This window comes from Staurois parvus, unplaced genomic scaffold (assembly GCF_062004578.1).
Source record: "Staurois parvus isolate SC_StPar_1 unplaced genomic scaffold, SC_StPar_1.0 ptg000052l, whole genome shotgun sequence".
NCBI lineage: Eukaryota > Metazoa > Chordata > Amphibia > Anura > Ranidae > Staurois > Staurois parvus.
The window spans coordinates 3,283,957-3,311,473 of record NW_028317848.1 but is presented as its reverse complement, the minus strand read 5'-3'; the positions used below and the strand labels follow the sequence as shown (position 1 = coordinate 3,311,473).

General features: G+C 40.5%; 1 protein-coding gene across 1 annotated transcript in view; it reads left to right on the top strand.

The window, feature by feature from the left end:
* Positions 1 to 27,517, top strand: part of LAPTM4B (lysosomal protein transmembrane 4 beta) — a 140,557-nt gene that overhangs the window by 109,382 nt on the left and 3,658 nt on the right. Inside the window, exons 5-6 of the mRNA XM_089666585.1 lie at positions 1,850 to 1,948; positions 9,762 to 9,857. Of these exons, the coding sequence (XP_089522711.1) occupies positions 1,850 to 1,948; positions 9,762 to 9,857 (195 nt within the window). The remainder of the gene's footprint in view (positions 1 to 1,849; positions 1,949 to 9,761; positions 9,858 to 27,517) is intronic.

Sequence of the window (27,517 nt, the reverse complement as noted above, 5' to 3'; positions counted from 1 at the left end):
ACTGCCCTGTGCAGGAAACTAGAGGAACCCAGCTAAAAGAATCTTCTTGGTGACTTAGAAAGAATTCAGGTCTTTTGATCAGCATAAAGATAAGAGGGGGAGCACCAGAATGATTGTTTGTGTCCAAAATATGTTTTATTTAAAATAAAAAAGACCTGTTAAAAAAGAAACCAGCATGTTATAGAGGTTCCATGGGTCCCATTTCCTTGGAAATCCTGGATGCAGCGTGATCTATATGGTATAGAGTTTCCCTTGAGAACAGTCTAAAACACCCACTAAGTTTGCTCCATTTGCTTTGTCTTATTTTGCAACAGGTCAATCCACCATTTTCAATGTTATGATGAAAGGAGCACCTTGGAACGCCCCAAATGCATTGTCTCCTTGCTTAACACATTAAAAAAAATTGTTTTGTACAATTCTGGTGCTCTTCTACTTGTATATTTATGCTGACCAAATTACTTGACTTCTTCCTAAGTCACTGACTGAGAACAGGTCAATATGTAGAATATATTAGTTCTGACTTCATTGTGACTTTCCCGATATGCATGTTTGTTCCATGTCAGCGACTCAGAAACTAGAAAATAGGATCAGCACTGAAGCCAATCAACTAACTGTTTCAGAAGGAAGCAATGACTGAACTCACTTTTCTTTCATTAACAGTTTACTTTTAGGAACCCCAAGAGCCAAAAAAGTATTCACTATCAGTGAATAACTATTAGCAAGACTTTTGTATGGGTTTGGAGGATGCACCCATTTTTGGGGGCCTTGGTCTATCGTCAGTCCACATTTAAAAGTTTGAAAAACTTCTTTACTTATATCTATATCTCCTGTTGTCACTATTCCAGCTATAAGCCTGAATATGGAAGATACCAGTGTTTGTGACTGGCAAGCAAAGTACACAATCAGCTGAGAGCTGTTCAGCTTGGAAAAAGGTCACTTCATGTTTAACACCTGCAAGTTACACCAGGTCCCCTAAACCAAAGATAGCAGGAGTTGGCAGCAGAGGAATCCGAGGACCATCCTGCTGGTACAAACGTTTCCATTCCTCCTGGACTGCCAGATGTTCTTGGGAGTCTGAAGGTTTCCCTCAAACGAGATAATTAAAGTGTAACTAAAGCCTAAAATCTTTATTTAGTTGTGAATAGAGTAGGGAAAGAGAAAAAATCCATCAGGTTTTTTTTTTTGGCCATTTCATTTCCACTGGAGACATTTTACTTCGCATCATGTCCTATAGACATTAATAGCAGGGAAACTCCTCTCTTGAGTTCACCACATGTCCTCATTGAAAGACTTTCCATCGATTTTTGTTCTGTTGACAGATCAAAATGTTGGATTTTCCTTTACTTTTATACCTGGGGACAATGCAGGACAAATAGGAAGGGTGAATCTCCCCATTAAGAACACAGACAATAGTAAAATCTGGACAGGGTTGCTAACCCATTCCCTACTCCACTTAAAATCTTGCAAAAACGTTTTTATCCTAGACACAAACAATTCTGAAACTCAAAGTGCCTAATCCAACAAGGCTCCTCACACTGCTTAATTAAGACCAACAATTCTGTGAGATCCACATATCTCCATACAGCTGTCCCAATATGCTCTTAAAGCTTTTATTTCTAATAAGAGTAGGAAGAATAATAGGAATAAGAGATTAAATCTGTCATGTCACCTAATTGTGTTTGTTTTCCTGACATAACGCCAGCCAGTAATAGCCCTTCACAGCGTTACATATGCCCAGAGTGGGATCGCAGCTGGAAACTCTTTCCATCCAGCAGAGATGACACAAGTAATTTATTATCCTGTGTTTTCAAATAGAATCCATTATAACAACAATCTATTTCTCTTGCAGCCATCCAGTTTCCCATACAAGGAAGAGATTCTGTCTGTGAATCCCACATGTCTTGTTGTGATCATTCTATTCTTCATCAGTATCATCCTGGCTTTTAAGGTAAGTGCTGTGATGGCTGGGTTTTGTCTTCTAGATGAGAAAATTAGGCTCTTATATTGGTGGAGGTATTTATTTTAATTGTATTGAGACAAGATCATTTATCAGTATGAAGTCCATCTATAATATAACATTCTGTTCTTTAATGAAGGGGTGAAATGCTGTAGAAAAGTTGAAGGAATAGATTAAAAGTTTATTTTCTGTTTCCTCCTCCCGTTGCTATTTAAAGGACGTTTTGCATATTTTTCTATTTTTAATATTTAATAAATATACTAGTAAAAAAAACCCTGTCGGTATACATGAAGCCAAGAGGTGCAAAAGATTACGAGCTTCTTGCAGGATCCAGGTAAAAATTGTTCTAGATAATAGATCTGAATTGGAGGGCGATCAGATTACACAGACTACAAGTCTTCAACTGCCCATATATTTGTCAGTTTTGTTCTAACAGCGGGGTGAACAAAAAAACTGACCAGATTCCCCCATCCACACATTTGATGCGGATGGAGGAAACTTTCCCGCTGTGTCTTTGTATCTTGGCAGAGGGGTGACTTCCCCACTGTCTGAATACACCAATCAGTGCTGCATGAATAAAAGAAGTATTGGGTGGCAGGGACTTTTTTAGCACCATATCAACAAAACAAAAAAGTTTAAGAAAGCTTTATTATTCCACAGTTAAAACCAAAAATCTCTACACAGGCCAAAGATCATTGCACCTCACATCTTGTCACATATCCATACATGGTGCATAAAGCAACATATTATCTCAAACTTCACAATACTTCACTTACTGGAAAAGATATCCTGCCCACATATTCAACGTATTTCGAGACTTGCTCTTCCTCAAGAGAAATTTGATAGACAAAATGATGTAATAGATGGGTATTACAGAGGATATACAAAGGGGGCGTCCCCCAAAATGCGTAGCCACACCTTCCAAACACCTTTGATATTTCTCTACTGCACGCTGATGTGGACACATAACTGCCCAAGAGCGGTTTTAGGATGCCAGCTATCTCCATCTGCTGTATTGGGCTGTGTGTGCTGGAAAAGCAACTGATGTAGATATGCGCTGTACTCCTTCAGATCTTGTGAGTGGCCAAATGTATCCCCTTTTTAGCCAGTAAAGCAGTTTATACTATACTTAGCTGTGTCCCTTTTTTGTACCAAAATAGAGGCCACACGTTTAGAGATAATAATGCCAAAGACAGGTGGGTTTACTGAAACTTACTGACTGCTCATTTAGGTCTGGGGTAGAGTAAAAGCAGTTTTGCTTACTGTTACTCCCCCATTGACTGTCTGGACATCCTCTCATCTAATGCAGGGCTATGGGCCCTGCAATAGTTCTGATGACGTCAACACCATGGACCACTGGAGCATGGAGGGAAATAAAATATGCTGCAGGGGCCAGAGCAGTAGCACAGAGGAGCTGAGGGTCAGGTAGTTAAATCTAGTTTTCTTTACCCTCTAGACCAGGGGTCTGCAACCTTTAAGACATAAAGAGCCACTTGGACCCGTTTCCGAGAGGGAAAAAAAGACTGGGAGCCGCAAAACCATTGCAACATTTAAAACAAATACGACACTGCATATATTGCAAAAAACGCTCTGGTCATGAAGGGGGTTTAAGGGCCCAGTAAGCAAAGGGTTAATCAGGGCCACAGTGTATCGTCATAATCACAATCATAGCCTTAGGTCAGTGGTGGGCGACCTTTTTTTTCGACTGAGCCAAATCTCGCCAAAACCACGATTGAAATTTATTTTGAGAGAAACATTTTTAAAACTGAAAATACATCCCCCATATAGTAATTCATCCCCCATATAGTAATTCATCCCCCATATAGTAATTCATCCCCCATATAGTAATTCATCCCCCATAGTAATTCATCCCCCATATAGTAATTCATCCCCCATAGTAATTCATCCCCCATATAGTAATTCATCCCCCATATAGTAATTCATCCCCCCTATAGTAATTCATCCCCCATATAGTAATTCATCCCCCCTATAGTAATTCATCCCCCATATAGTAATTCATCCCCCCTATAGTAATTCATCCCCCATATAGTAATTCATCCCCCATATAGTAATTCATCCCCCCTATAGTAATTCATCCCCCATATAGTAATTAATCCCCCATAGTAATTCATCCCCCATATAGTAATTCATCCCCCATAGTAATTCATCCCCCATATAGTAATTCATCCCCCCTATAGTAATTCATCCCCCATAGTAATTCATCCCCCATATAGTAATTCATCCCCCCTATAGTAATTCATCCCCCCTATAGTAATTCATCCCCCGTAGTAATTCATCCCCCCTATAGTAATTCATCCCCCCTATAGTAATTCATCCCCCATAGTAATTCATTCCCCATATTGTGTGAATTCACTTACCTTTGCTCCGCGCGTTCCTCTCGCTGGGTTCCCGCGCCGTTCTGGTCTTCAGGGCGGACTGTGAGAGGAGAGGAGTTCGTCACGCTGCCCCGCCTACATCCGGGCTGCCCCGCCTACATCCTGACGGCCAATGTTTGCCAGCGGGCGCCCGGCACACAGAAGATCTGCATTAAAAGAGCCGCGGCTTGCCGACCCTATTGCCTGTCACCTGGTGGGCAGTGTGCTCCGGAGCCGCAGGAAAGGTGAAAAAGAGCCGCATGCGGCTCCGGAGCCGCGGGTTGCCGACACCCGCTCTAGACCTACATGAGCACTGCAAGGTAGAGTTGGGCTTTAAAGCAAAGAAAACTGAAATTCTGCTTTAAAGTGGTTCTAAAGCCTAAACATGTTTACCCTAATGCATTCCCTGCACTCAGGTAAAAAATGTTTAAGTAATAATATCACCCTTCATTCCCCCCCATACTAACCTGAACCCTCACTTGATTCTGTGCTGTGCCCATGTGTAGCAGCTCTCCCCACTCTCAGAGGCTTTGCTGAGGCAGCAGGAATCATTGGCTGCCGCTGCTGTCAGTCAAATCCTGTGCTGAGGAAGCAGAGGGTGGGGCCGAGCCAAACTGTCTGTGTCTATGGATGCAGGCAGCATGGCTTGGTATCGTGCCTGCAGGTGTACCACATTAGGAAGTAGCTTCCTATGGTGACATGCCGAGAAGGGGAGGAACCAGGATCGCCCGCAAGAAACCCAAAAAGAGGAGGTTCAAGGCCACTCTGTGCAATTCTGTTGCACAGAATAGGTACATTTAACATGTTTGTTAAATTAAACTTTACAATCATTAATGACACACCAAATATTTGTCGCATGGAGCACTGATGTATGGAATGTGCCAAAAAGCGTTCAAGTTGTAAGGTTTGAACAGCATGTGACGAGCGTACCAAATGTTAAAAAAATCCCAAAGTTTCACATGTCGAACATGTCACATAAATTTAATATAATCGGTGCCCAATATATAGTCTTTCAAAAAATTAGGTCATCAGTATTTGGCACAACGGAGTTGGGCAGATAGTCAAGATTATGGTTTCTGCACCTAATAAACTGTACGTGTTGCAACATAATAGTTAATGTGAAATGCAATGTGCCACAATCAGATGTGCCATGCAATATTTCACATTCCTTCACAACCACCCACCATAGTTTATTGGGCCTCTTGTCTTCTGCTGGAGGGAGGGAAAACACCTAACAAAAGGGAAGATTCAAGGTGAAACTGGGAGGAGCTACACGATGAGAGAGAATATATAATAATATGAAAATATGGACTAATTATTTCATGTAATTATTATTTAATTAATTAAATATATTAATAATATATAACAATATATAAAGTACCATAATGCCATTACAGTTTCTCTTTAACCTTCATAAAGGACTCTGGCACTAAGTAAGAAAAAATTTAAAAAAGCAGGATTTTGAACTCACTGGTCCCACCACCCACCTCTGTGATCTTTGCTCTATGCATGAGCTATGGTTGCCTAAAATAAAATCACATTTGAAACCTCCAAGGGTGTCAGAAGCTTGCTTCTTGCTTCCACTGCCATGTGCTGTGGTTCCTTCCTCCTGTAGTGACATAAGTGGTAGCAATAGGAACCACAGAGCACAGACTAGAACCAAATATTTGACACATCTGAATGTGTATTGGATGTAAAGAGGCTATTGCTCTGCAGAGAGAGCAAATAATGGAGGAATGGGTTCTGGTAGATCACAAGCTTGATAATGGCATGCAATGCTAAGCTGCGGTTTCTAAAGCGAGCAAAATCCTCTCGCTTTAGACTCCAGAGAGAGAGATATCATATTACCCCGGTACACATCATTAGTAACACCTCATCTGGAATATGCAGTTCAGTTTTGGGCACCAATTCACAAAAAGAACATTGGGGAACTATAGAAAGTGCAGAGAAGGGCAACCAAACTGATAAGAGGCATGGAGGAGCTCAGCTATGAGGAAAGATTAGAGGAGCTGAATTTATTCTCTCTTGAGAAGAGGAGATTAAGGGGGGGGGGGTATGATCAACATGTATAAATACATCAGTGGTTCATATAGTGAACTCAGTGTAGAGCTATTCACCCTGAGATCATCACAGAGGACAAGGGAGCACTCTTTACGTCTGGAGGAAAAGACATTTAATGTCCAAACACAAAAAGGTTTCTTCAGAGTGAGAGCTGTGAAAATGTGGAATACACTCCCTCAAGAGTTGGTTCTGGCCAGCTCAGTGGATTGCTTTAAAAAAGGCCTGGATTCTTTCCCAGATACACAGAATATAACTGGATACTAACATTTATAGGTAAAGTTGATCCAGGGAATATCTGATTGCCTCTCGGGGATCAGCAAGGAATTTTTTTCCCTGCAGGAGCAAATTGGATCATGCTTTGCTGGGGTTTTTTTGCCTGTGAGCATAGGATTGTAACTTTTCTTTTTTTTTTCAATGGTTGAACTGGATGGACTTTTGTCTTTTTTCAGCCAGACTAACTATGTAACTATGTAATGGGTGGCGAGACAGGTGAGTATAAACCCAGTTCTGTTGCAGGGTGTGTTTTTTACATATTTTAACCCAAAAGTTGATTTAGTGCTGAGGCCCTAGTTTTCTGTTGAATATCATTTTTTGCCTTCTTGGGACCCTAGAAAAATATTGTGAGGCATTATTTTGAATCCTGACCCATAGACTGAATAGCAATGGGTGTTAGAGAGAGGAAGACATGTTCACTTATTTCTACAATCACTGTTCCTGAATATATTTTAATGTTCGATGATTTTTATAGGGAGGCTTGGATGCAGCCCTGAAGTTATACATCTGTTCAGGAAACTTAAACACTTGAATAAACATTGTCATGGCAAAGTTCTCAGCTTGGCTTTGTCCCTATGAGGCTCAAACTCTCACACACATCTCACTGCATTATGGCTCTAATAGAGATTATATCCTGTATCTTTGGAAAAGCAATTCCCGTGATAATGCCGCAATTCAACGAAAGGTTTGCAGTGTACACAAGTAATAAAATCCATCCAGTGCAATTGCAATGCATTGTTTTTCCATTTAGTACAGGATCGCCTTTATTCAACTCCGAGTGATGATTTTATAGCTAAATATACATATATATTAAAATGGTCCTAAAGTCAAGACATTTTTTTACCTTAATGCACTCCCTGCTGTAGGAATTCATTGTCATGTAATAAATGTTTATATGCAAAATAACTGTCAAGTGTGCATGGACTCCGTGACAGTTGGAGATAAACATATGTATCCAAATGAAGGGAAAAAATGTGGAAGATACATGTATGTGCATGTCGACAGATCATAGACAGAAACCTCATTGCTTGGGAAGTCCTTTTGTGATTTATTTAAAAACTGATGGTGATGTGTTTTGTTCTGCAGACAGAAGAGGGCAAGATGGGAAAGTTAGGAAAGTATGCATGAGAACAATTATATCCGTAAAATGTGCATAGCCTCAATCCTGTACATGTACCTAACAATGTTCTCAACAGAGTAATTGCATGAAGCATAACTCTAGGAATTTGGCCCAGATTAACATAAAACCTTAAGTTCAACATATGTAGTTCTCTATTCCAAATAATCGCTTACATGTGGCTCTTACCCCACAAGCCAGTGTGGTCTTAACATTGCTTATTCTTCACTTACTTCAAGCATATTCAGCGCAATCGGTCTACATTTGTAAATGAACATATGCAATACAAGGAAACAGATTCTTTATGTAGTTCTTTTTCTAGTTGCTTCCAGGTTTTTAGATTGTTACTGGCCATAATAAATTGTAATGATGGGTTTTAAAGTGTATCTGAAGCCAAAAGTTTTTCTTAGTTTTGAATAGAGTAGAGCCTCTGCCTGGTTTTTATTACAGCCTGAGATGCCTTCTTTGTATTTGTCATGGTGACCGTTGTCACGGGGGCTGAAAGTGAAGGGATATCAGGAAATTAAAAAACATTTTGGCTTCATAGATACAGTACTTCAATCCCATGCCGTAAGCTTGCTATTGAGTTTTAGAGTAAGCAAAGGGCTTTCAGGAAAGAGTTATCCAGGGAGCTCTAGAGCCATTCGATCACTTTTATGGGGCTCCAAAGGTGCACCCGCACCTCTCTGGTGGTGGCACCCACGGTGGTTCTTGGGTTCTACCGGTTGTCTGGAGAGCCTGGTACCGCGGTAAACTGCTGAAACTTTAAGAGCAGGAAGGGAACAGCAAACATCCTTCCCCCTGTGAGTAATAAACCCAGAATCGACATGTATTACATCACTTCTGGGTTCACAGCTGTCATTCTCAGACTACTGTAGCTGAGGATACAGCTAATCAAGTACAATCTGTGAAGGGCATGGGAGACATTGGAGATCTAACAGACATCTGATACCTCTAGAAAGAGGGGGCTTGTGATAGCAATAAAGTTAAATAAAGAAAAAATAAAAAAGCTTTCAAAAAGTAGATTATACTAAAATAAATGTAAAAAAATTGTAAGTACTCCCCCACACCTCAATGCAAATGCACAGCGTAGGGCATGCAAGTGTATGTAGACATAAATTGCTCCACACATGTGAGGTATCACTGTGACCAATGGAGTGAGGGCAATAATTCCAGGACAATCATTCATGATAACTTTAAACTGGTAACCTGTAAAGGCTTTTAAAGCATTGTTTGTGGAGAATTTTGGGTACCAATGTTTTTTGCCGTTTTATGAGTGTATGCAATTTTAAGGTTTTACATGTTTGTTATCAGTTTATATATTTTTTTTTATAAGTAGCTTGATAAATAGCTGCGCAAACATTGTTCAACGTTAAAAATTGGAACTGCCACTATTTTATTCTTCAGGATCTCTGCTTTCAAAGAAATGTGTAATTGTTTGGAGGTTTCAAGTAATTTCTAGCAAAAAATGCTGATTGTGCGAAAAAAATAAAAAATTTGTGGTTAAACTCTTTTTTCATGGAAAGTTGCTATTGTAATGATATGATCTATATTGCTCATTCAGGGTTTGTAAAGTAGTTGAAATATGTAAAAGCATTGTCTTTTCCATGTTAATGTTTCGTGTTGAGTCTGACCCCAAACACCTTACTGCACTGTGGCATGTGAACAGTGCTGAACTGACACCCCAATTACCTGTATACTGGACATGTGATATGTAATGTCAGCAGTGTCTGTCTTTCCCAACTAATTATACCGTATGTTTGAAATCTCAAGATTTCAGAGGCAGCGAGGTCAGTAAGGAAGGAAGCATTCGCCGTACAATCCATGCTTATGTACTTATGTACAGTTTACAAAGGAAATATATTTATACACAGACCAGATGGTGGCTCTGGAAACTCTGTTATTGAATTATTTTAAGATAATCAATAGTTATAGGTGGCACCAATTTTATTTGATGAATTCTTTGTGTTTTTTCCAGGCTTACCTAATCAGCTGTGTGTGGAACTGTTATCGATACATCAACAGCCGCAATTCGTCAGATGTCTTGGTCTATGTAACCACCAATGACACAACAGTGAGTTTGTTGCTTTTTAGAATATGTTTGCAAATTAGGAAAAAAGAATATGAATACAAGAGAATAATTTGCTAAATAGACATTAGACTTTGCCCAGTTTGGTCAACTGCTGGCTTGATTACTTGCTAAGATCCCCCCCAACCTCACATCTGATGCAGCGGTTACAGTCCTTCTCCACCACGTTATTTATTATTATTATTATATTTATATAAAAAATGTTCAATAACCATTTACGAAGATGAATTCCAAAGTACAGAGTGAGGCCCTTCTTGGTGCTCAACATTTTCCAGATCAAATAAACTTAAAAAAAAATTAGACAGTGTTGACCACCAGCTGACAAAACTGTTCATGGCCATGATGTTTTATTTTTTATTGCAATAGTTACAGGTTTACAAATAGGTTCTTTGCATGCAAAATCTCTATGTGCCAATGGTATTAAAAAGCATTTTTTCTTGGTTAAAGAGATCGATTAATTTTAACAACAGTCTTTGCATATGATTATATGTGCTTTCAACATATTTTACACATGTAATATACTTTTAAAATCCTCCCTTACGTAGACATACAGAAGTCCTGAGACTGCAGCTCACTGCCATCTTAGATATAATGTCAGAGGTACCAGCAGACTCCAGTGACACTCTATAGCATAACATATTTACCCCAGAGGATCACTTAAAATGATTTTCAGGGAACCCTTACTAAGTCCAAATCATCTGGATCAATGGGGAAAATGCCCATTATGTTGGTGCTGAGATGGAAAAATGCAGCCTTTACACTGTTGATCAAAATGACACCCATGCAGACTCCTAAAAAATGATCATTATTTTCATTCTACTACTTTTGCCAAATACCATTGGTCCTGAAAGGCAGATAGAAGTCAATGAGCCACAGCTTGAAAAATGCCTATCAATCTTTGGGGAAACCCTAGGGTTCCATGCAAACCTTGTTGAGAATACTTGCTAGTATTTGCCTTTCTGCTGGCAGCTACATAAAAGGTTGTGTACAATGGTAAGGGGAAGGATGGAGGAGCTAGGCTAACACAGAGAATATTTAGACTTTCCCAGAAAGGGAGAGGGCTATGACATGCAAGGATAGAGAGGGCTGTGCTAGGGAATTGATTGTACCCAGACCAGCCTAACTTTCTAGCAAGTTCAGAGGCAGTTTGCAAGGTAATGAACAATCATTTATAGAAATGTACCATGCTGAAAATAAACAATGAAAAAACATGATTTGTCTTACATTTTGTTAAGTTGGGACAAGTTCTCTTTACAGTAACCCTGCCAGGTTAAAAAAAAAACATAATTTAGGGTCCCTGCAATAGAGAAGTGTTTACACTCACCTTGCTGGTTCCATCCTTCAAACCCTTATGTCACTGCTGTGTCCTGTAGTGATGTTGGGATCTGAAGATTGAAACACGGCACACAGTTAGGAACACAGAAATCCAACACTCCCCAACATGTGGAATCCCAAAAAGTCTTAGAGAGGTTGCAGTGCTGGGAAGGAGGGAAGGTAGAACACACAGGATCCTAGAGAAGTGAGTATAATACCTCTTCTATTACAGGGACCTGCCACTGGGAATTCTATAAAGGCCTGACATGGTCACTGTAAAGGAAACCAGAATTGGGAATAGCCAACAAATCAGAATTTAATTTGGAGGCTTAGTTTTTAACTTGACAGGGTTGTTTAACAGCATACAAAGTCAATTTTGCAGACAACACTTCATTTAACTGCTGTTTATTTTATGGTACTGTAGTGTTACACAAGTGTTAAATATCACTGTCCATTGAGGAAACTGTCACTGGCTTTAAATGTTTAAATAAATCCTGGCACTTAAATGATTATATTCGTCATGGTCTGTCATTGACCCTGACAGTGGATATTGAGTGCTGGCCCAATAGACTGTATACAGTATATATGTATTTATGTAAAAGATGGTTGAATAGCCATGTACAGACTAAAAACATTATTATTTATCTATTTATTTCAGGTACTTCTATAACACTGTCAATTTACACAGTGCTTTTCATATATACATTGTACATTCACATCAGTCCCAGTGGTGTACAATCTAAGGTCCCTAAATTACATTCATACATACACATACTAGGGCCAATTTAGACAGGAGCCAGTTAACCTTCCAGCATGTCTTTGGAGCGTAGGAGGAAACCCACACAGGCACAGGGAGAACATGTAAACTTCAGGCAGGTGGTGCCAGGTGGAAATGCTAACCATATATCCAATAATATTATAATATTTCCCATACGTAATCTCCAAAAAAAATTCCTTCAGGATCATTCCTTAATAGCTGTGCAAAATAATAGTGCAATATCCTCCAAATAAATATGTGATATAATAATCACTCGTGTGACACTCTCCTCTACCTTCCAAATCATGCACCTTACCGAACTAACACTTGTCCCCAAGCATGATATAAGAATAAGATTGCTTTCATAGGATACACATCTCAATGCCATCCATAAAGCATCACCCAGCAGGAAAGAAAGGACCATATAGTGTAGTATGCAAATCAATCACTTGAGACTTTAATAAAATATGCTTACATGATATAAATAGTAAAACGCATGTATTCCCATATGACAGGATCTCCAAGCAGCTTCCAGGAACCACATGTATTGATATCACCTTAGTAAAGATGACCACTCCGCTACTTCCAGTCAATCTGTAACGTGCAATGTCACATGCCTTGACGCGTTTCGTCACTTCCGACTTCCTCATAAGGGGTGTGCTCGTCGTACCAGCAGCCATTTATATCTACATCTCCATGATTACCATTAAGCTCATATGCACCATTTTTGAATAGGGCAAAGTCCCTCTTATCTTTACCGGTATTGCAACGATCCCAGACAACTATATAGTTAATATTCACATACCTACATAATCTCCACATAATAAATACATAAATCCAGTGTATATAACAAAGTATAAAACGGAAATAAGGAATGCAGGGACATAATTAATATATATTAACAATATATTAAAAAAATAGCCACTATATAGCCAATATATAGCCACTGTGCTGCCCCATGGATACTACACTGTACCAAGAACTTCAGGTACCCTCCCCCCCTTTCTAAAAAAAATCATTTCATAATCGTAGCAATTTAAATATATCAAAAATAACTTTACTTATGTCACTGCCTGCCCCCCAACTGTTTTTAATTTTCTAGGGGAGGGGGGCTTAACTGAATAAGGTTATTTTTAATACAATTAGAATTACTATGCCATCAGGGAATGTCATTTCCATGGAGGGGTGTACTTGGATAGCAACAATGTTTAGGGAGGTGGCACATGTCAAGTAACAGCCACATGAATGGCTGGACCAAAGGTTTCCCAGCAGAATATTACCCCTGCCGGTTTTCCTGCTTTCCTTACTGCATCCTAGTGCCATCTCCTCCCCAGGTAAGTGACATACTCGCACCTGGCCATCCACATGCTGTAAAAGAAAATGTGATTCATCAGACCAGGCCACCTTCTTCCATTGCTCTGTGGTCCAGTTCTGATGCTCACGTGCCCATTGTAGGTGTTCCTGGCTGTGGACACGGGTCAGCATGGGCACCTGGACCAGTCTGTGGCTACACAGCCCCATACACAACAAACTGCAATGTCAATTTTTTCTTCTTTGAACACTCCAGCTTCAGGGACAACATGTTTGCTTGATGCCCTAATATATCTCATCGACTTTCAGATACCATTGTAACGAGACAAACAATGTTATTGATTCTACCTGCCAGTGGTCAAAAAAGTTATGGCTTATCAATGTGTATATGTAAATATATACTGTATACTGTAGTGTATGTATATATATATATATATATATGTATATATACAGTCAGGTCCATAAATATTGGGACATTGACACAATTCTAACATTTTTGGCTCTATACACCACCACAATGAATTTGAAATGAAACGAACAAGATGTGCTTTAACTGCAGACTGTCAGCTTTAATTTGAGGGTATTTACATCCAAATCAGGTGAACGGTGTAGGAATTACAACAGTTTGCATATGTGCCTCTCACTTGTTAATGTACCAAAAGTAATGGGACAATTGGCTTCTCAGCTGTTCCATGGCCAGGTGTGTGTTATTCCCTCATTATCCCAATTACAATGAGCAGATAAAAGGTCCAGAGTTCATTTCAAGTGTGCTATTTGCATTTGGAATCTGTTGCTGTCAACTCTCAAGATGAGATCCAAAGAGCTGTCACTATCAGTGAAGCAAGCCATCATTAGGCTGAAAAAAAAACAAACCTATCAGAGAGATAGCAAAAACATTAGGCGTGGCCAAAACAACTGTTTGGAACATTCTTAAAAAGAAGGAACGCACCGGTGAGCACAGCAACACCAAAAGACCCGGAAGACCACGGAAAACAACTGTGGTGGATGACCGAAGAATTCTTTCCCTGGTGAAGAAAACACCCTTCACAACAGTTGGTCAGATCAAGAACACTCTCCAGGAGGTAGGTGTATGTGTGTCAAAGTCAACAATCAAGAGAAGACTTCACCAGAGTGAATACAGAGGGTTCACCACAAGATGTAAACCATTGGTGAGCCTCAAAAACAGGAAGGCCAGATTAGAGTTTGTCAAACGACATCTAAAAAAGCCTTCACAGTTCTGGAACAACATCCTATGGACAGACGAGACCAAGATCATCTTGTACCAGAGTGATGGGAAGAGAAGAGTATGGAGAAGGAAAGGAACTGCTCATGATCCTAAGCATACCCCCTCATCAGTAAAGCATGGTGGTGGTAGTGTCATGGCGTGGGCATGTATGGCTGCCAATGGAACTGGTTCTCTTGTATTTATTGATGATGTGACTGCTGACAAAAGCAGCAGGATGAATTCTGAAGTGTTTTGGGCAATATTATCTGCTCATATTCAGCCAAATGCTTCAAAACTCATTGGACGCCGCTTCACAGTGCAGATGGACAATGACCCAAAGCATACTGCAAAAGCAACCAAAGAGTTTTTTAAGTGAAAGAAGTGGAATGTTATGCAATGGCCAAGTCAATCACCTTACCTGAATCCGATTGAGCATGCATTTCACTTGCTGAAGACAAAACTGAAGGGAAAATGCCCCAAGAACAAGCAGGAACTGAAGACAGTTGCAGTAGAGGCCTGGCAGAGCATCACCAGGGATGAAACCCAGCTGGTGGTCTGGTGATGTCTATGCGTTCCAGACTTCAGGCTGTAATTGACTGCAAAGGATTTGCAACCAAGTATTAAAAAGGGAAAGTTTGATTTATGATTATTATTCTGTCCCATTACATTTGGTCCCTTAACAAGTGGGAGGCACATATGCAAACTGTTGTAATTCCTACACCGTTCACCTGATTTGGATGTAAATACCCTCAAATTAAAGCTGACAGTCTGCAGTTTAAGCACATCTTGTTCATTTCATTTCAAATTCATTGTGGTGGTGTATAGAGCCAAAAATGTTAGAATTGTGTCGATGTCCCAATATTTATGGACCTGACTGTATGTATTTTTTTTTTGGTCTCATTTTGAATGTGGCTAAGCTAGTCTAGCTCTTGGGTCAGCATGTGCAGAGGTTATAGAGACTACAGCACGATTTTCATGTTTTCTTCACTAAGCACTTCATGGTCTAATGTCTCTTCCACTGTTATTTTCAGTTTTATTATTTTTACTGCAGGAAACAGAACAATGCAGTCCATATTTTAAATCATAAGTACTCTTTTCCATTAGAATTTTGCACAGTCAAGCTTAAGCAGTATAGGGCCAGAATGAAAGGCTTGAATGTAATTACAAAATACACATCCCGCTATCATCACAAAGTAAGAATGTACAAGATAATGCTCAGCGCACAGAATAGACATATTCATATTCATATAAAGAAACCATTCCTCTCTACAGCCACAATCATTGGATGGAATCTTTCACAGTTTTAAAAAAGAAATACACAGATTTATAATTCTATTTAGCCTATCTTGTGATCTAAGCATTTCTGCCAGACAGCACAGCTAGAGTGGTAACCTCACTTTTCTTTACATTTTTCCTAGGGGATGATGAATAGGATATTATACATACCTTATTATGCGCATTTTAGCAGCTGCAATCCTCTCTGCTGTCCAATTTCCAGTGTAGTGAGTGAGCCCTTGGCAACCTCAGATATGATCCAGGATTAAAGTCAGAGTACTGCGTCTACTTGGGCAACAAAGAGAAGAATCCCTGTGGGGGGGGAGGGCAGTGTTTCAGCACAGAGGAAGCCTGTGAGAGCTAGAAATATGGCAGGTATGTCACTTTATTCACCATCCTCTAGGCAAACCAAGCGATTGCACTATGGACAGTGACCCACTGCAAGGGCAAAGCTTTTTTTCTCCAGAGTTCAGCTTTAAGTAATACTGCTGGGTCACCAGCCCACCACAGCCTTGAATTGGACAATTAAGAAGAGGAAGCTGACTCATGAGGTCATCCCTCTGCTCTCCCCTTCCATATAGGAAGATGGTAGTCAAAATATGGTGATGGACTATTGGATTCTTTTAGTTTTGAATAACAAACTAAAACCAGCTTCTGTATTAAAATAAATTAGCACTACAAGATGTTAGTGAAGTTGTCAGGAAACATCCTCATTATTAGCAGAAGGAGACCTAAAGTTTTTTCTATATTCTGCGAGGGGCAGGTGCATTATAGTAATAGATAATAAAAGGGGCTTGTGGATTATTAGTTCCCTTTTTTGGGCCTACATGACATGAGTCAAGCTACATCCCTGAGCATACTTGTAAGTGACTAATGGAGTGCAAGAAACAAGTCATATTTTAGAGGAATATGACTTCACTAAGGAAGTTTCCATTGAGAAAACTCCAATCAAACAATTTTAATCAATTGATTTGTCATGCTTTACCTGATAATTAAACTGTGCGTATTTTCCACTGAGCACAGATGCATTATTCAGGAGAAGGATCAATGTCACTATTGTGTGAAGGAGAAGGACTCTGGAACTATTAGACCTTTGTGTATGGAGGGTTGATAAACGATCTGCTGTGCCATTTATATCACATTACAACTTCTCAGATTATTATTTGTATCCATTGAATTGTTTTTGCTGGTGCTTACATTCTGAAATTTAAAAAACATAATAAAGGTTATCTTTAATTATGGCTGAAATTTCAGGTTTAGGTAGATAGGCAGGGGTAAGCTGAATCCCCAAAAAACTCTATATCCTGTGTCTTAGACGTCCAGCAGGAGCAGGGAGTCATTGAATAGTAAGTGGCTTCAAACATGTTGGGACAAATAAACCCCTCAAAAAAAAACCCCAAAAATACACAAAATCATGTAGAAATTTTAAAAAACGGGCTGACTTTAGCTCTTTTTTCTGCCATCACTTTTCTATATTTCTGTCCTTTTGAGGTAGCGCCGGCCAAAACTTCCCAATAGTTAAGGCAGGTGCCATTTTCTCTTCAGACACTTGTTAAATACTACTTCAGGTAACTGACATTGTTAAAGAACTCTCTTAAGCATTAAAAATGTAATTACAGGTCTGTACATTCATGTATTCATACTGCATGTTTCATTACCTCTCCAGGAAAACCCTTGTTTAGTTCTCCAGTTGCTGCCTGTCAGCTTCTCCCCTGCAAGAAGTCCAATTTGTGGGTGTCCCTGTTGTTGAACTCAGGCACTGAGCCCTGTTTAGTGAGCACCCCTGTGGGATGCCTGTAGGGTGCATTGTTGTTTATAAACCAACCATTCCCCCCAAACTGGCCATGGGTGCTCCCTCCCCTCTACTATGGCATGACTAACCCAGTTTCCCTGTTCAATAATCTTTTTGTCTCACTGCAGCAGCCACTCAGCAATCTGTCAACATTGATTTCCATGGCGTGGGCAGGCAGAGCCACACAGGGTTATTCATTTTCATGGTACTGGCCACCACGGAGGCACATTGTCATTGGTTTTCCTTGGTGCAGGTGGCTTGGGATGTACAGCATCATTGCTTTCCATGGTGCTGGTGGCTCAGGTTGCACTGCATCTTAGCAATCAATGGGTGGATAAGTGGCAGTGAGGCAAACCAATAGCTTGAACAGGGGACTTTGTCCCTTTGAAGGACAAGAAACATTATAAAATAAGAAGTGATACTTTTTCTGTATAATTAGGTTGAACTTCTGCTGGAGATAACTCACTGAGGATATACTCTTACGATATAAGATAGCATCAGGTGATTCTGCTTACTAATAGCCACATTAAAGCTGAACTATTTGTTCTGTGAGTTGAATAGACAGTAGTTTTAGAACGCAAGTATTTAGAAGTGTTTTCTTACCTTGTAAAGTATAAATCAACCAGCTCCTATGGTCAAAAACTTGGGCCCACCTCCTTGTGCCTCCTGAATGAATGACTGACAGATAAATATGATGATCAGCCTTTCTATTAGAAGAAGCAGGAGACAGAAGGGGAAAGAGGCCTCCACCATAAGAAATGATAATAATTTACATTACAAGAGCAACCTGAGTTTAATGGTTCCCAGGCTGTGGTTTGTGAACATGCATGCGTTCCAGCTGCAAAATGTTGCTGGAGTAACCCCGAGTTTAGCTAACATTTTATCTTGCTTACCATAGGCTGACTAACTAACTTGTCTTCTGGTTTGGGGACATGCTTGTTACCCCTTAAAAAGCATTACATGTATGGTAGACAAAAAATGCTTCTAAGCTTGGAAAAAAAATGACATTTCAGATGCCTTTACATCAGATATTTTTGTCTGAAGTGCAATCAGACAGCCAGCAATGTGTGTCTCCTCATATCAGGGGTCTGTGCTGGTGAGGTATAGCATTTGTTGTCCGGAACTGAACTCCGTTATGAAACCTATACAGTAGAAGCCAGTAGTGTCTCCTGTCCAGTGGTACTGCATGCACAGCTGGAAAAAACTAAAGGTGAACTTGGGTCATAAGGACCACATAGCCTGCGTTAACTCTCACCATAAAGATCTGGTTTCTAGGATTTTGCTGAGCACTGTGAATACAGTTTATCACATAATGGAAATATACTCTTTTATTACATGTCTGAAGAATACTGCAGTTGGAAGCGTAATAGTAAACTCTAATAAACCTTCCAAACAACACATCATAAAACTTTTAGATAGCATGGTTGCAGAAGTAAAACATCTGACCAAGTACAGAATTTTAAAGTTGGATTCATATACCACCACTGTCCATCATGTTCTCCATGCAATTAAAAAGGTTTTTAGGGGTTTCTAAAGTGGTGGACTAATGCCAAACTGTGTTGGTCCCTCACTTAAACTTCAGGGGTAAAAAAGCAAGCATGAGGTTGCTGGATCACATGGAGCCCTTCAGCCTTGTTTGGTTTGATGCAGTACAGAATTTTAAAGTTGGGTTCATATATGACCACTGCTGTCCATCATGTTCTCCTTGTAATTAAAAAGTTTTTTAGGGATTTCTAAAGTGGTGGACTAATGCCAAACTGTGTTCGTCCCTCACTTAAACTTCAGGGGTAAAAAAGCAAGCATAAGATTGCTGGACCACGTGGAGCTCTTCAGCCTTGTGTGGTTTGCTGCAGCTCCGGAGTGCAAGGCTCCAGAACCGTTTTCGGTTGTGTTTGCGCGATCGTGGCACGTTTGACGCATGGAAAAATGCACCACAATTGTGGAAAAAACACCTTGCATTTTCAGGTGCCGTTGAAATGAATGGCACCTGAGCATGCGAATGCGCGTTTCCACATTTTCACAGCGTGGTTTCAAATTGCAGTTAGAATCACGCCGATTCTGCCCGCGATTTGAAACACCCTAGTGTGAATGGAGCCTAAATAGGTGCTCCAGAAGCCTCTGAGTTGGTTTTTCACTCCCCACAAGATGGCTAATAAGCAAGAATCCAAGTTACTCAACACCAGCATTGCACCAATCACTAATAATAAAATATACATGCTTACTCTGTTTTTTGGGGTTTGTTCAAAAAGAACTCCAATCTAACCAAATATGTTTCTATACTTTCTGATGGTAAAGCTGTTTAACTAAATATTACCTATTAATACATTTATCTCAATTTTTAGCTGAGATTGTTTCTATTTGGCACATTAGCCTAGAATGTGTGTCTGTCTTGCTTTAAAGCCCAAGTGTACTTTCACTTCAGATTAGCAAAAAAACATTCCAGATGTGTGAAAATAATAGGTGTGCAAAATTTTATGATGTGTTTACTTTGGAATGCAGCTACAGCATACCCACAAGGACCCTTGGACTCTGTGTGGAAGCAACATCTGATGCCCCCTGCTGAGTCAAACCAATAGCTCTGCAATCAGTAAAGCTCACACTCCCTGCTGATTGGAGAGCTGTAGCTCTGATACAATGGGGAGTGTGTTGAACCTCTGCAGTAGAAACCACTACATCCACACTTCTCCGCAATATTTTAGCACATGACAGGCATTTCTAATCAGGCCGTGGTTGCTTTCCTAAAGTGTTACTAAACCCACAACAGTAAAATCAGTCTGTATATGCAGTAAAGCATGTTTGTTATACTCACTGTGGAACCTAAGGGGTTAATCCTATGCATTGTGTAAAAAGGCAATTTGATCCTGACTTCTTTGCTCCTCCTCTTGTTCAAATGTCTTATCTCCTGATAAGACGGACTGAACTGTAGCCATTTTGCATATGCTCAGTTTAGTGTGTATTGCTGGAGAGGGTTTTTTTTCTTGGGAGAGTCCATGTGATCAGCACAGAGCCAATCAGGTCAGGGGGTTTGCATCCTCCTAGAGCAGAAACAAAACTCCTCCTACAAGCTTTAGCTAGTGCTCAACTGGACACTGATAAAAGTCACAAGATTGTTCTAACTGCTGATGAGAAAAGGTATGTAGCAGTTTATATTTACTAAAATAATTGCATTTCCATGTTGTGTGTACTGTGGGAGACCAGATTTAGTGAATGCAGGCTCCTGGGTTTAGTAACACTTTAAGAAAATGAACTGCAAAACTTTGTATACCTTTTGTTTTGATGCATATGGAATTCATTTAGCTTATTAAAACTCAAAGTCCAATTGGGCTTTAGGATACACTGTGTGTAGTTGCTTGCACCACTGACTGCTGGGATTCGCTGTTAAAAAGGTGTTAGCACACCTAGCTTCCACAATTACATCTATTGTACAGCTCTTCATTCTAATTCTGCATGTGAATAACTATTGAATGCTTGGAGATACGAATAACATAAGGAGTTTCTCCAGATACAGTTGCAAGAAAAAGTATTTGAACCCCTTGGGATTACGTGGAGTTTTGCATGAATTGGGCATAAAATGTGCTCTGAACGTCATCTAAGTCACAACAATAGAAGAACACAGTCTGCTGAACATAATACTACACAAACATTAGATGTTGCCATGGTTTAATTGCACATAACATGTAAACATTCACAGTGCAGGGAGGAAAAAGTATGTGAGGCCCTAGCTTAATGACTTCTCCCAGAGCTAATTGGAGCCAGGAGTGAGCCAACCTTAACTCCAGTCAGTGTGATGATATTGGATGTTTTGCTGACAGCTGTCCTGCCCTTAAAAAACACACACCTGTTTTGGGTTTACTGGTTTCAAGAAGCACTGTCTGATGTGAACCATGCCTCGCAGAAAAGAGCTCTCAGAAGACCTACGCTCAAGAATTGTTGACTTGCATGAAGCTGGAAAGGGTTACAAAAGTATCTCCAAAAGCCTTGATGTTCATGTGTCCACGGTAAGACAGACTGTCTACAAATGGAGAAAGTTTAGCACTGTTGCTACTCTCCCTAGGCGTGGTCGTCCTGTAAAAATGACTGCAAGAGCACAGCGCAGAATGCTGCATGAGGTAAAGAAGAATCCCAGAGTGTCAGCTAAAGACCTACAGAAATCTCTGGCACATGCTAACATTTTTGTTGACACATCTACAATAAGGAAAACATTAAACAAGAATGGAGTACATGGGAGGACACCACGGAGGAAGCCATTGCTGTCCAAAAAGAATATTGCAGCACGTTTGAAGTTTGCAAAAGAGCACCTGGATGTTCCACAGCACTACTGGCAAAATATACTGTGGACAGATGAAACCAAGATTGAGTTGTTTGGGAAGAACACACAACACTATGTGTGGAGAAAAAAAGGCACAGCACACCAACATCAAAACCTCATCCCCATTGTGAAACATGGCGGAGGGAGCATCATGGTTTGGGGCTGCTTTGCTGCCTCAGGGCCTGGACAGATTGTTGTCATTGATGGGAAAATGAATTCCAGAGTTTATCAAGACATTTTGCAGGAAAATGTACGACCATCTGTCCGCCAACTGAAGCTCCGCAGAGGATGGGTGATGCGACAGGACAATGACCCAAAGCATACAAGTAATTCAACAAAACAATGGCTGCAACAGCACAGAATACGCCTTCTGGAGTGGCCCAGTCAGAGTCCTGACCTCAACCCGATTGAAATGCTGTGGCATGACCTTAAGAGAGCGATTCACACCAGACATCCCAAGAATATTGCTACACTGAAACAGTTTTGTGAAGAGGAGTGGTCCAAAATTACTCCAGATCATTGTGCAGGTCTGATCTGCAACTACACGAAACATTTGGTTGAGGTTATTGCTGCCAAAGGAGGGTCAACCAGTTATTAAGTCCAAAGGTTCACATACTTTTTCCTCTCTGCACTGTGCATGTTTACATGTTATGTGCAATTAAACCATGGCAACATCTAATGTTTGTGTAGTATTATGTTCAGCAGACTGTGTTCTTCTATTGTTGTGACTTAGATGACGTTCAGAGCACATTTTATGCCCAATTCATGCAAAACTTCACGTAATCCCAAGGGGTTCACATACTTTTTCTTGCAACTGTAAGTTTGGGTTTCTGATATTACACTGAGGTTATGCGGAGTTCTTCCTTAAATAATTCATGAAAGGTTATGTTTGAAAACAATTAGGACACTCAGCACAGTTTTGCTGTCAGAAAATGACTTCTATAAATAAGTAAACTTTCCAGCTTTCAGAGTCCAATTATCAGGGGACTGCCAGGCGCAGTAATAGGTTTGGTAACTAGTTGAGAAGTCTAATGCAGTCATGACATGTGAGTCACACTGACCTGTGTGGCCCAGGTTCCCTATGAAAATACCACTCTTGATTAACACACTGCATTTCAAGAGTTGTGATTCAATTACTACCCCACATTCCAGCTACCGATCTCACCACACTGACCAAGGACAGCAGACAACATCATTAGTGACATCAGGAAGACTTTATTTGCTTTCTTCAGGCTATACTAGGCAGTAACTAACACCTTTCCACCCCCCAAATTGGAAACGATCATCCTCGCTGCCTTAAATCCCAAGTCATATTTATATGTTCCCTAAACAAATACAATATAAAATTATACACACTTCCTTAAAAGGAATGAATAGTTTTTCCAACTTCAATTTTCAAAAATGCAATAAAGATCAAATGCCTATTCCTATGTAGAATTTATAATTATATGTACATGGGGGACAGCCATATTTTCTCATTACATACAGTATGTTGGTTTTGTCTCCGCAGTGCTGCACAGTTGCTGTGCTTTACTGCTCCACCTGACAGCACAAGTCTGGGAGTTGGGTGAACTATGGGCAGCACAGTGGATACATGGTTAGCACTTCCACCTGGTAGTACTAGGGTTGTTGGTTCAAATCCCAACAACAGCACCACCTGCCTGGAGTTTGCATGTTCTCCCTGTGCCTGCGTGGGTTTCCTTCGACACTCCAAAGACATGCTGGTAGGTAAATTGGCTCCACTATATGTAAATTGGCCCTAGTGTATGAATGTGAGTTAGGGACCTTAGATTGTACACCCCTTGAAGGTTAGGGACTGATGTGAATGTATATATATATAAAGCACTGCATAAATTGATGGCACTATTGAAGTACCTATAATAAATAAACTATAGAAGACAATGCACTCCCTGTGTCTCAATTAAACATGGGTAGGTGCAGTAGAATAAAGTGTCCTGTCTAGTGGGGACTCTTTAAATCAATTTTTAAAGGTGAACTCTGGGCTAAGTGAATACTGTCCAAACACAAGAGGCATGTATTCTTAGTTTAATCCTGGTCTCCTGTGGTGTATTTCTTCCAGACCTGTGCAGTAAAACAGAATAAAGTCCTGCATTATAGATTCTATAACAAAGACCAGCCACTGCGGCTCCCTCTTGTGCAGGGTGACTGGTCTTGTCTCCGCCCCCCTACAGTGGGAGGACCTGCTGGGTTTCTCCCACAGCTCTGCATTCTTCACACCATAGATATGATGTCATATGATGTTTTTCCAGATAATATCTGGATTCGCAAAGATATTTGGTGCACACAATGTGGATTTATATCCTATGCAGCTATTGGGGAATAAATTTAAACTAACATTTTTGCCCAGAGTTAAGTTGAAATGCAGTAACAAACGTTTTGAAGAGCAAGCTTGTAAAAATGTGAACACCACAATAAAATGACTGCAAATCATAACTCAAAACATGTGCTCGCTGAAAATACACTGTACTTTCCTCATTGAAGCCTCCAACTCATCCATGTGGCCCCAAATATTGCAATGTTTGTATTGCAGAGAAGTAGACTAAAAAAGACATCAATACCAGGGGCCAGAATCATCTGCAGTGCTCACTAATATGCCCGGCATCTGTCACTGACCCAAAGATCTCCAGATCTGCATTAATGTGCCAGGGCTTAAAATTACAAGTCCTTAGCTACTAGCAGGCCTTAAGAGTTACTTGCTGCCAGTTGCCCCACCCAACCCCTACTCTTCCCTGCCCCTAATTCTGCCCCTAAACATGTCCTCATAAATTATCTCATGAACTGACACTGAAATGTTTTATTGGGAATAAATATCATCAACAACATATTTAATAATATTAATAAAGCAAGGTAAACACTTCCTCCATCCCATGTCTTTCTCCTTCTCCAGTCCCATCTCCCCCATCCCATCTGTGATGTACACCCTCCATGTATCAGTAATCTATAGTGTGCTCCCACCATGTATCAGTGATCTGTGATGTACACCCTCCATGTATCAGTGATCTATGGTGTGCACGCTCCATGTATCAGTGATCTACGGTGTGCACCCACTATGTATCAGTGAACTATAGTGTACACCCAACATGTGTCAGTGATCTATACTGTGCACCCTCCATGTATCAGTGATCTGTGATGTACACTCTCCATGTATCAGTGATCTATGGTGTGCACCCTCCATGTATCAGTGATCTAATGTGTGCACCCAGCATGTATCAGTGATCTGTGATATACACCCTCCATGTGTCAGTGATCTATGGTGTGCACCCTCCATGTATCAGTGATCTAATGTGTGCACCCACCATGTATCAGTGAACTATAGTGTACACCCAACATGTGTCAGTGATCTATACTGTACACCCTCCATGTATCAGTAATCTAGAGTGTGCTCCCACCATGTATCATTGATCTGTGATGCACACCCTCCATGTATTAGTGATCTATGGTGTGCACCCTCCATGTATCAGCGATCTGCAATGTACACCCCCATGTATCAGTGATCTATAGTGTACACCCTCCATGTATCAGTGATCTGTGATGTACACCCCCCGTGTATCCTGTACAGGAATGGTAAAGATCACACACAGGGAGTACACGCAGCCCTCCCTGTAATCCATACACACAAATACACTCACAGTGTGGGACTGCAGGCTCTGGCTGGCCTCTATGATGGCGGTGAGTGGTACAGTGTCATCCAGAGACATCTTATTGGACGGCCGCTTCTCCATGAATGCCATCCCTGCAACCCCGAGACAAACCTACTGAGCGCAGGCCCAGCCATTCAGGTGGGCGTGCCCTGGGGCTGTAGGTAGGGCTACTGTGACATGATGGGCGTGCCAGAAGACAGTGTCTGTCTACCCAGCTGTCTGTACTGCCTTATAGTGGCTCTGGCTTTGCCAATGACTTGCCCCCAAATTATTTCCACTTGCCAAATGCAAGCAGGCGAGTGGAAATTTTAAGCCCTGGATTAGTTTACTGCTTAGGTATGTGCTGTAAACATGAATGCAAGGTCATAATAACCTGTTCCACAATATCTAAGCCTATAAATATAAATAGCAAGGGTCCAACTATTGATGGTAATATGTGATATGCATAGCAGTATTTGTATAATTGTAGATTAAAGTGTATGTAATCCCTCACCTTATCAAACAATCCATTCAGTTTAAATAGAAATGAAAGGGAAAAGCGGGTTTCGTAAAACATAGTTTTACTGGGTGGAATTTACCTTTACAGCAGAATACAGGTCTATCCTGGAATCCCAGCAGTCAAACTCAGCCCCCCCCTACTAGGAGGTCCCTAGGGCTCCTACCAGACTTTACCATACCAGCCCCCCTCCGGCAGCACACTCGCTCCCCCTCCCTATGTCCCCGTCCCCTCCTCCCCCTTTATCTGGTACTGCTATAGTTCTCGTTCAGTTTTCCGATTCCTTTCTTCTTGTATTCTTTTCTTTTCATAAAAATGTTATACAGGATACTTGCGTCCTAATGTGCTGGCGGCCTTTGTGCTGAGAAAGTGAACCTGATCGTGCCTCGGTGTTTAGGTACACGGAAACATATATGTGATACAATTCGTTTCTTTTGTGTATCTCTCACTTGGCCTAGGCCATTCTGTTTTTAAAGGAGCCTGCATGCCTCTAGTTCCCCTGTATGACATGTAAAATTGACAAATAAAGAATAAAAAAAAAATAGAAATGAATGGCAAAACATTTGTGTGTACATATAAAACATTATAAATACCCTTTTTTCCTCTTTTTAAAAGTGATCACAGAGTATCTGTTTTCAGCAGCACAGAAAAGTGAGGGAGGAGTTTCAGCAGCACACTGAGCTTCCCAGTGAATGTCTGTGCAAGAGGGCGAAATTAGCAGAACTTTGATCTTTGAAGGAGAGCAGACTAAATTTCCAGAATGGTTAGAGAACTGACCACACTGTGCTCTCATGCCTAGTGTGGTCAGTATTTAATAGGAAAGCAGAGGAACTTGCAGGAACACCAGGGAGTTCACACAATGGAAGAAATACAAAGAGAACAGGATACTTTTTCATGCAAGTGCATAGTACAGCAGACACATATCAGGAATATGAAATGTTGGGTTTTCATATTATTTAAAAACCCTCTTCATCTCCTTCTGAAGTATTCATGAAATGCGTCGAGCTCAACGATCTTACCAGTATAAAGGGATGATGGTACTTCCCCCCATAAGGGGCTAACACCCCCTGATTTTAGTTTTAGAATGCTAAGATCCTTCACTTGGAGTTTCACAAAGGCGTTTTTTCCTTGGCTAACAATTAAAACTACATTTTCCAGTTATTTAAAGATGAAAACTTTTGGTGTTAATGACTCAGCATCTCGTGAGAATTTTCTTACATAGACTTTTAATTAAGCCGCTACTAAAGTTTTCCTATTTGCACATTTTGTAGCAGACTTGTAGACACCAAGAAAAAGTAATGTGATTCAAGTCTACAGTCAGAGTAATAGAAGTGATATATGCTCCACATACGTCCTGCATCTGTTCCTCGGAGCATTGTTGGCTTGTAGCGGATGAACCTGCTCATCAGAGGCTTCATGTAAACTCATAATACGAAAACATTCTGGAAACTTTCTGCAATGGTAACAAGATTTTGAATGTGGCCACTGCAGCTGTGTCTTCCCT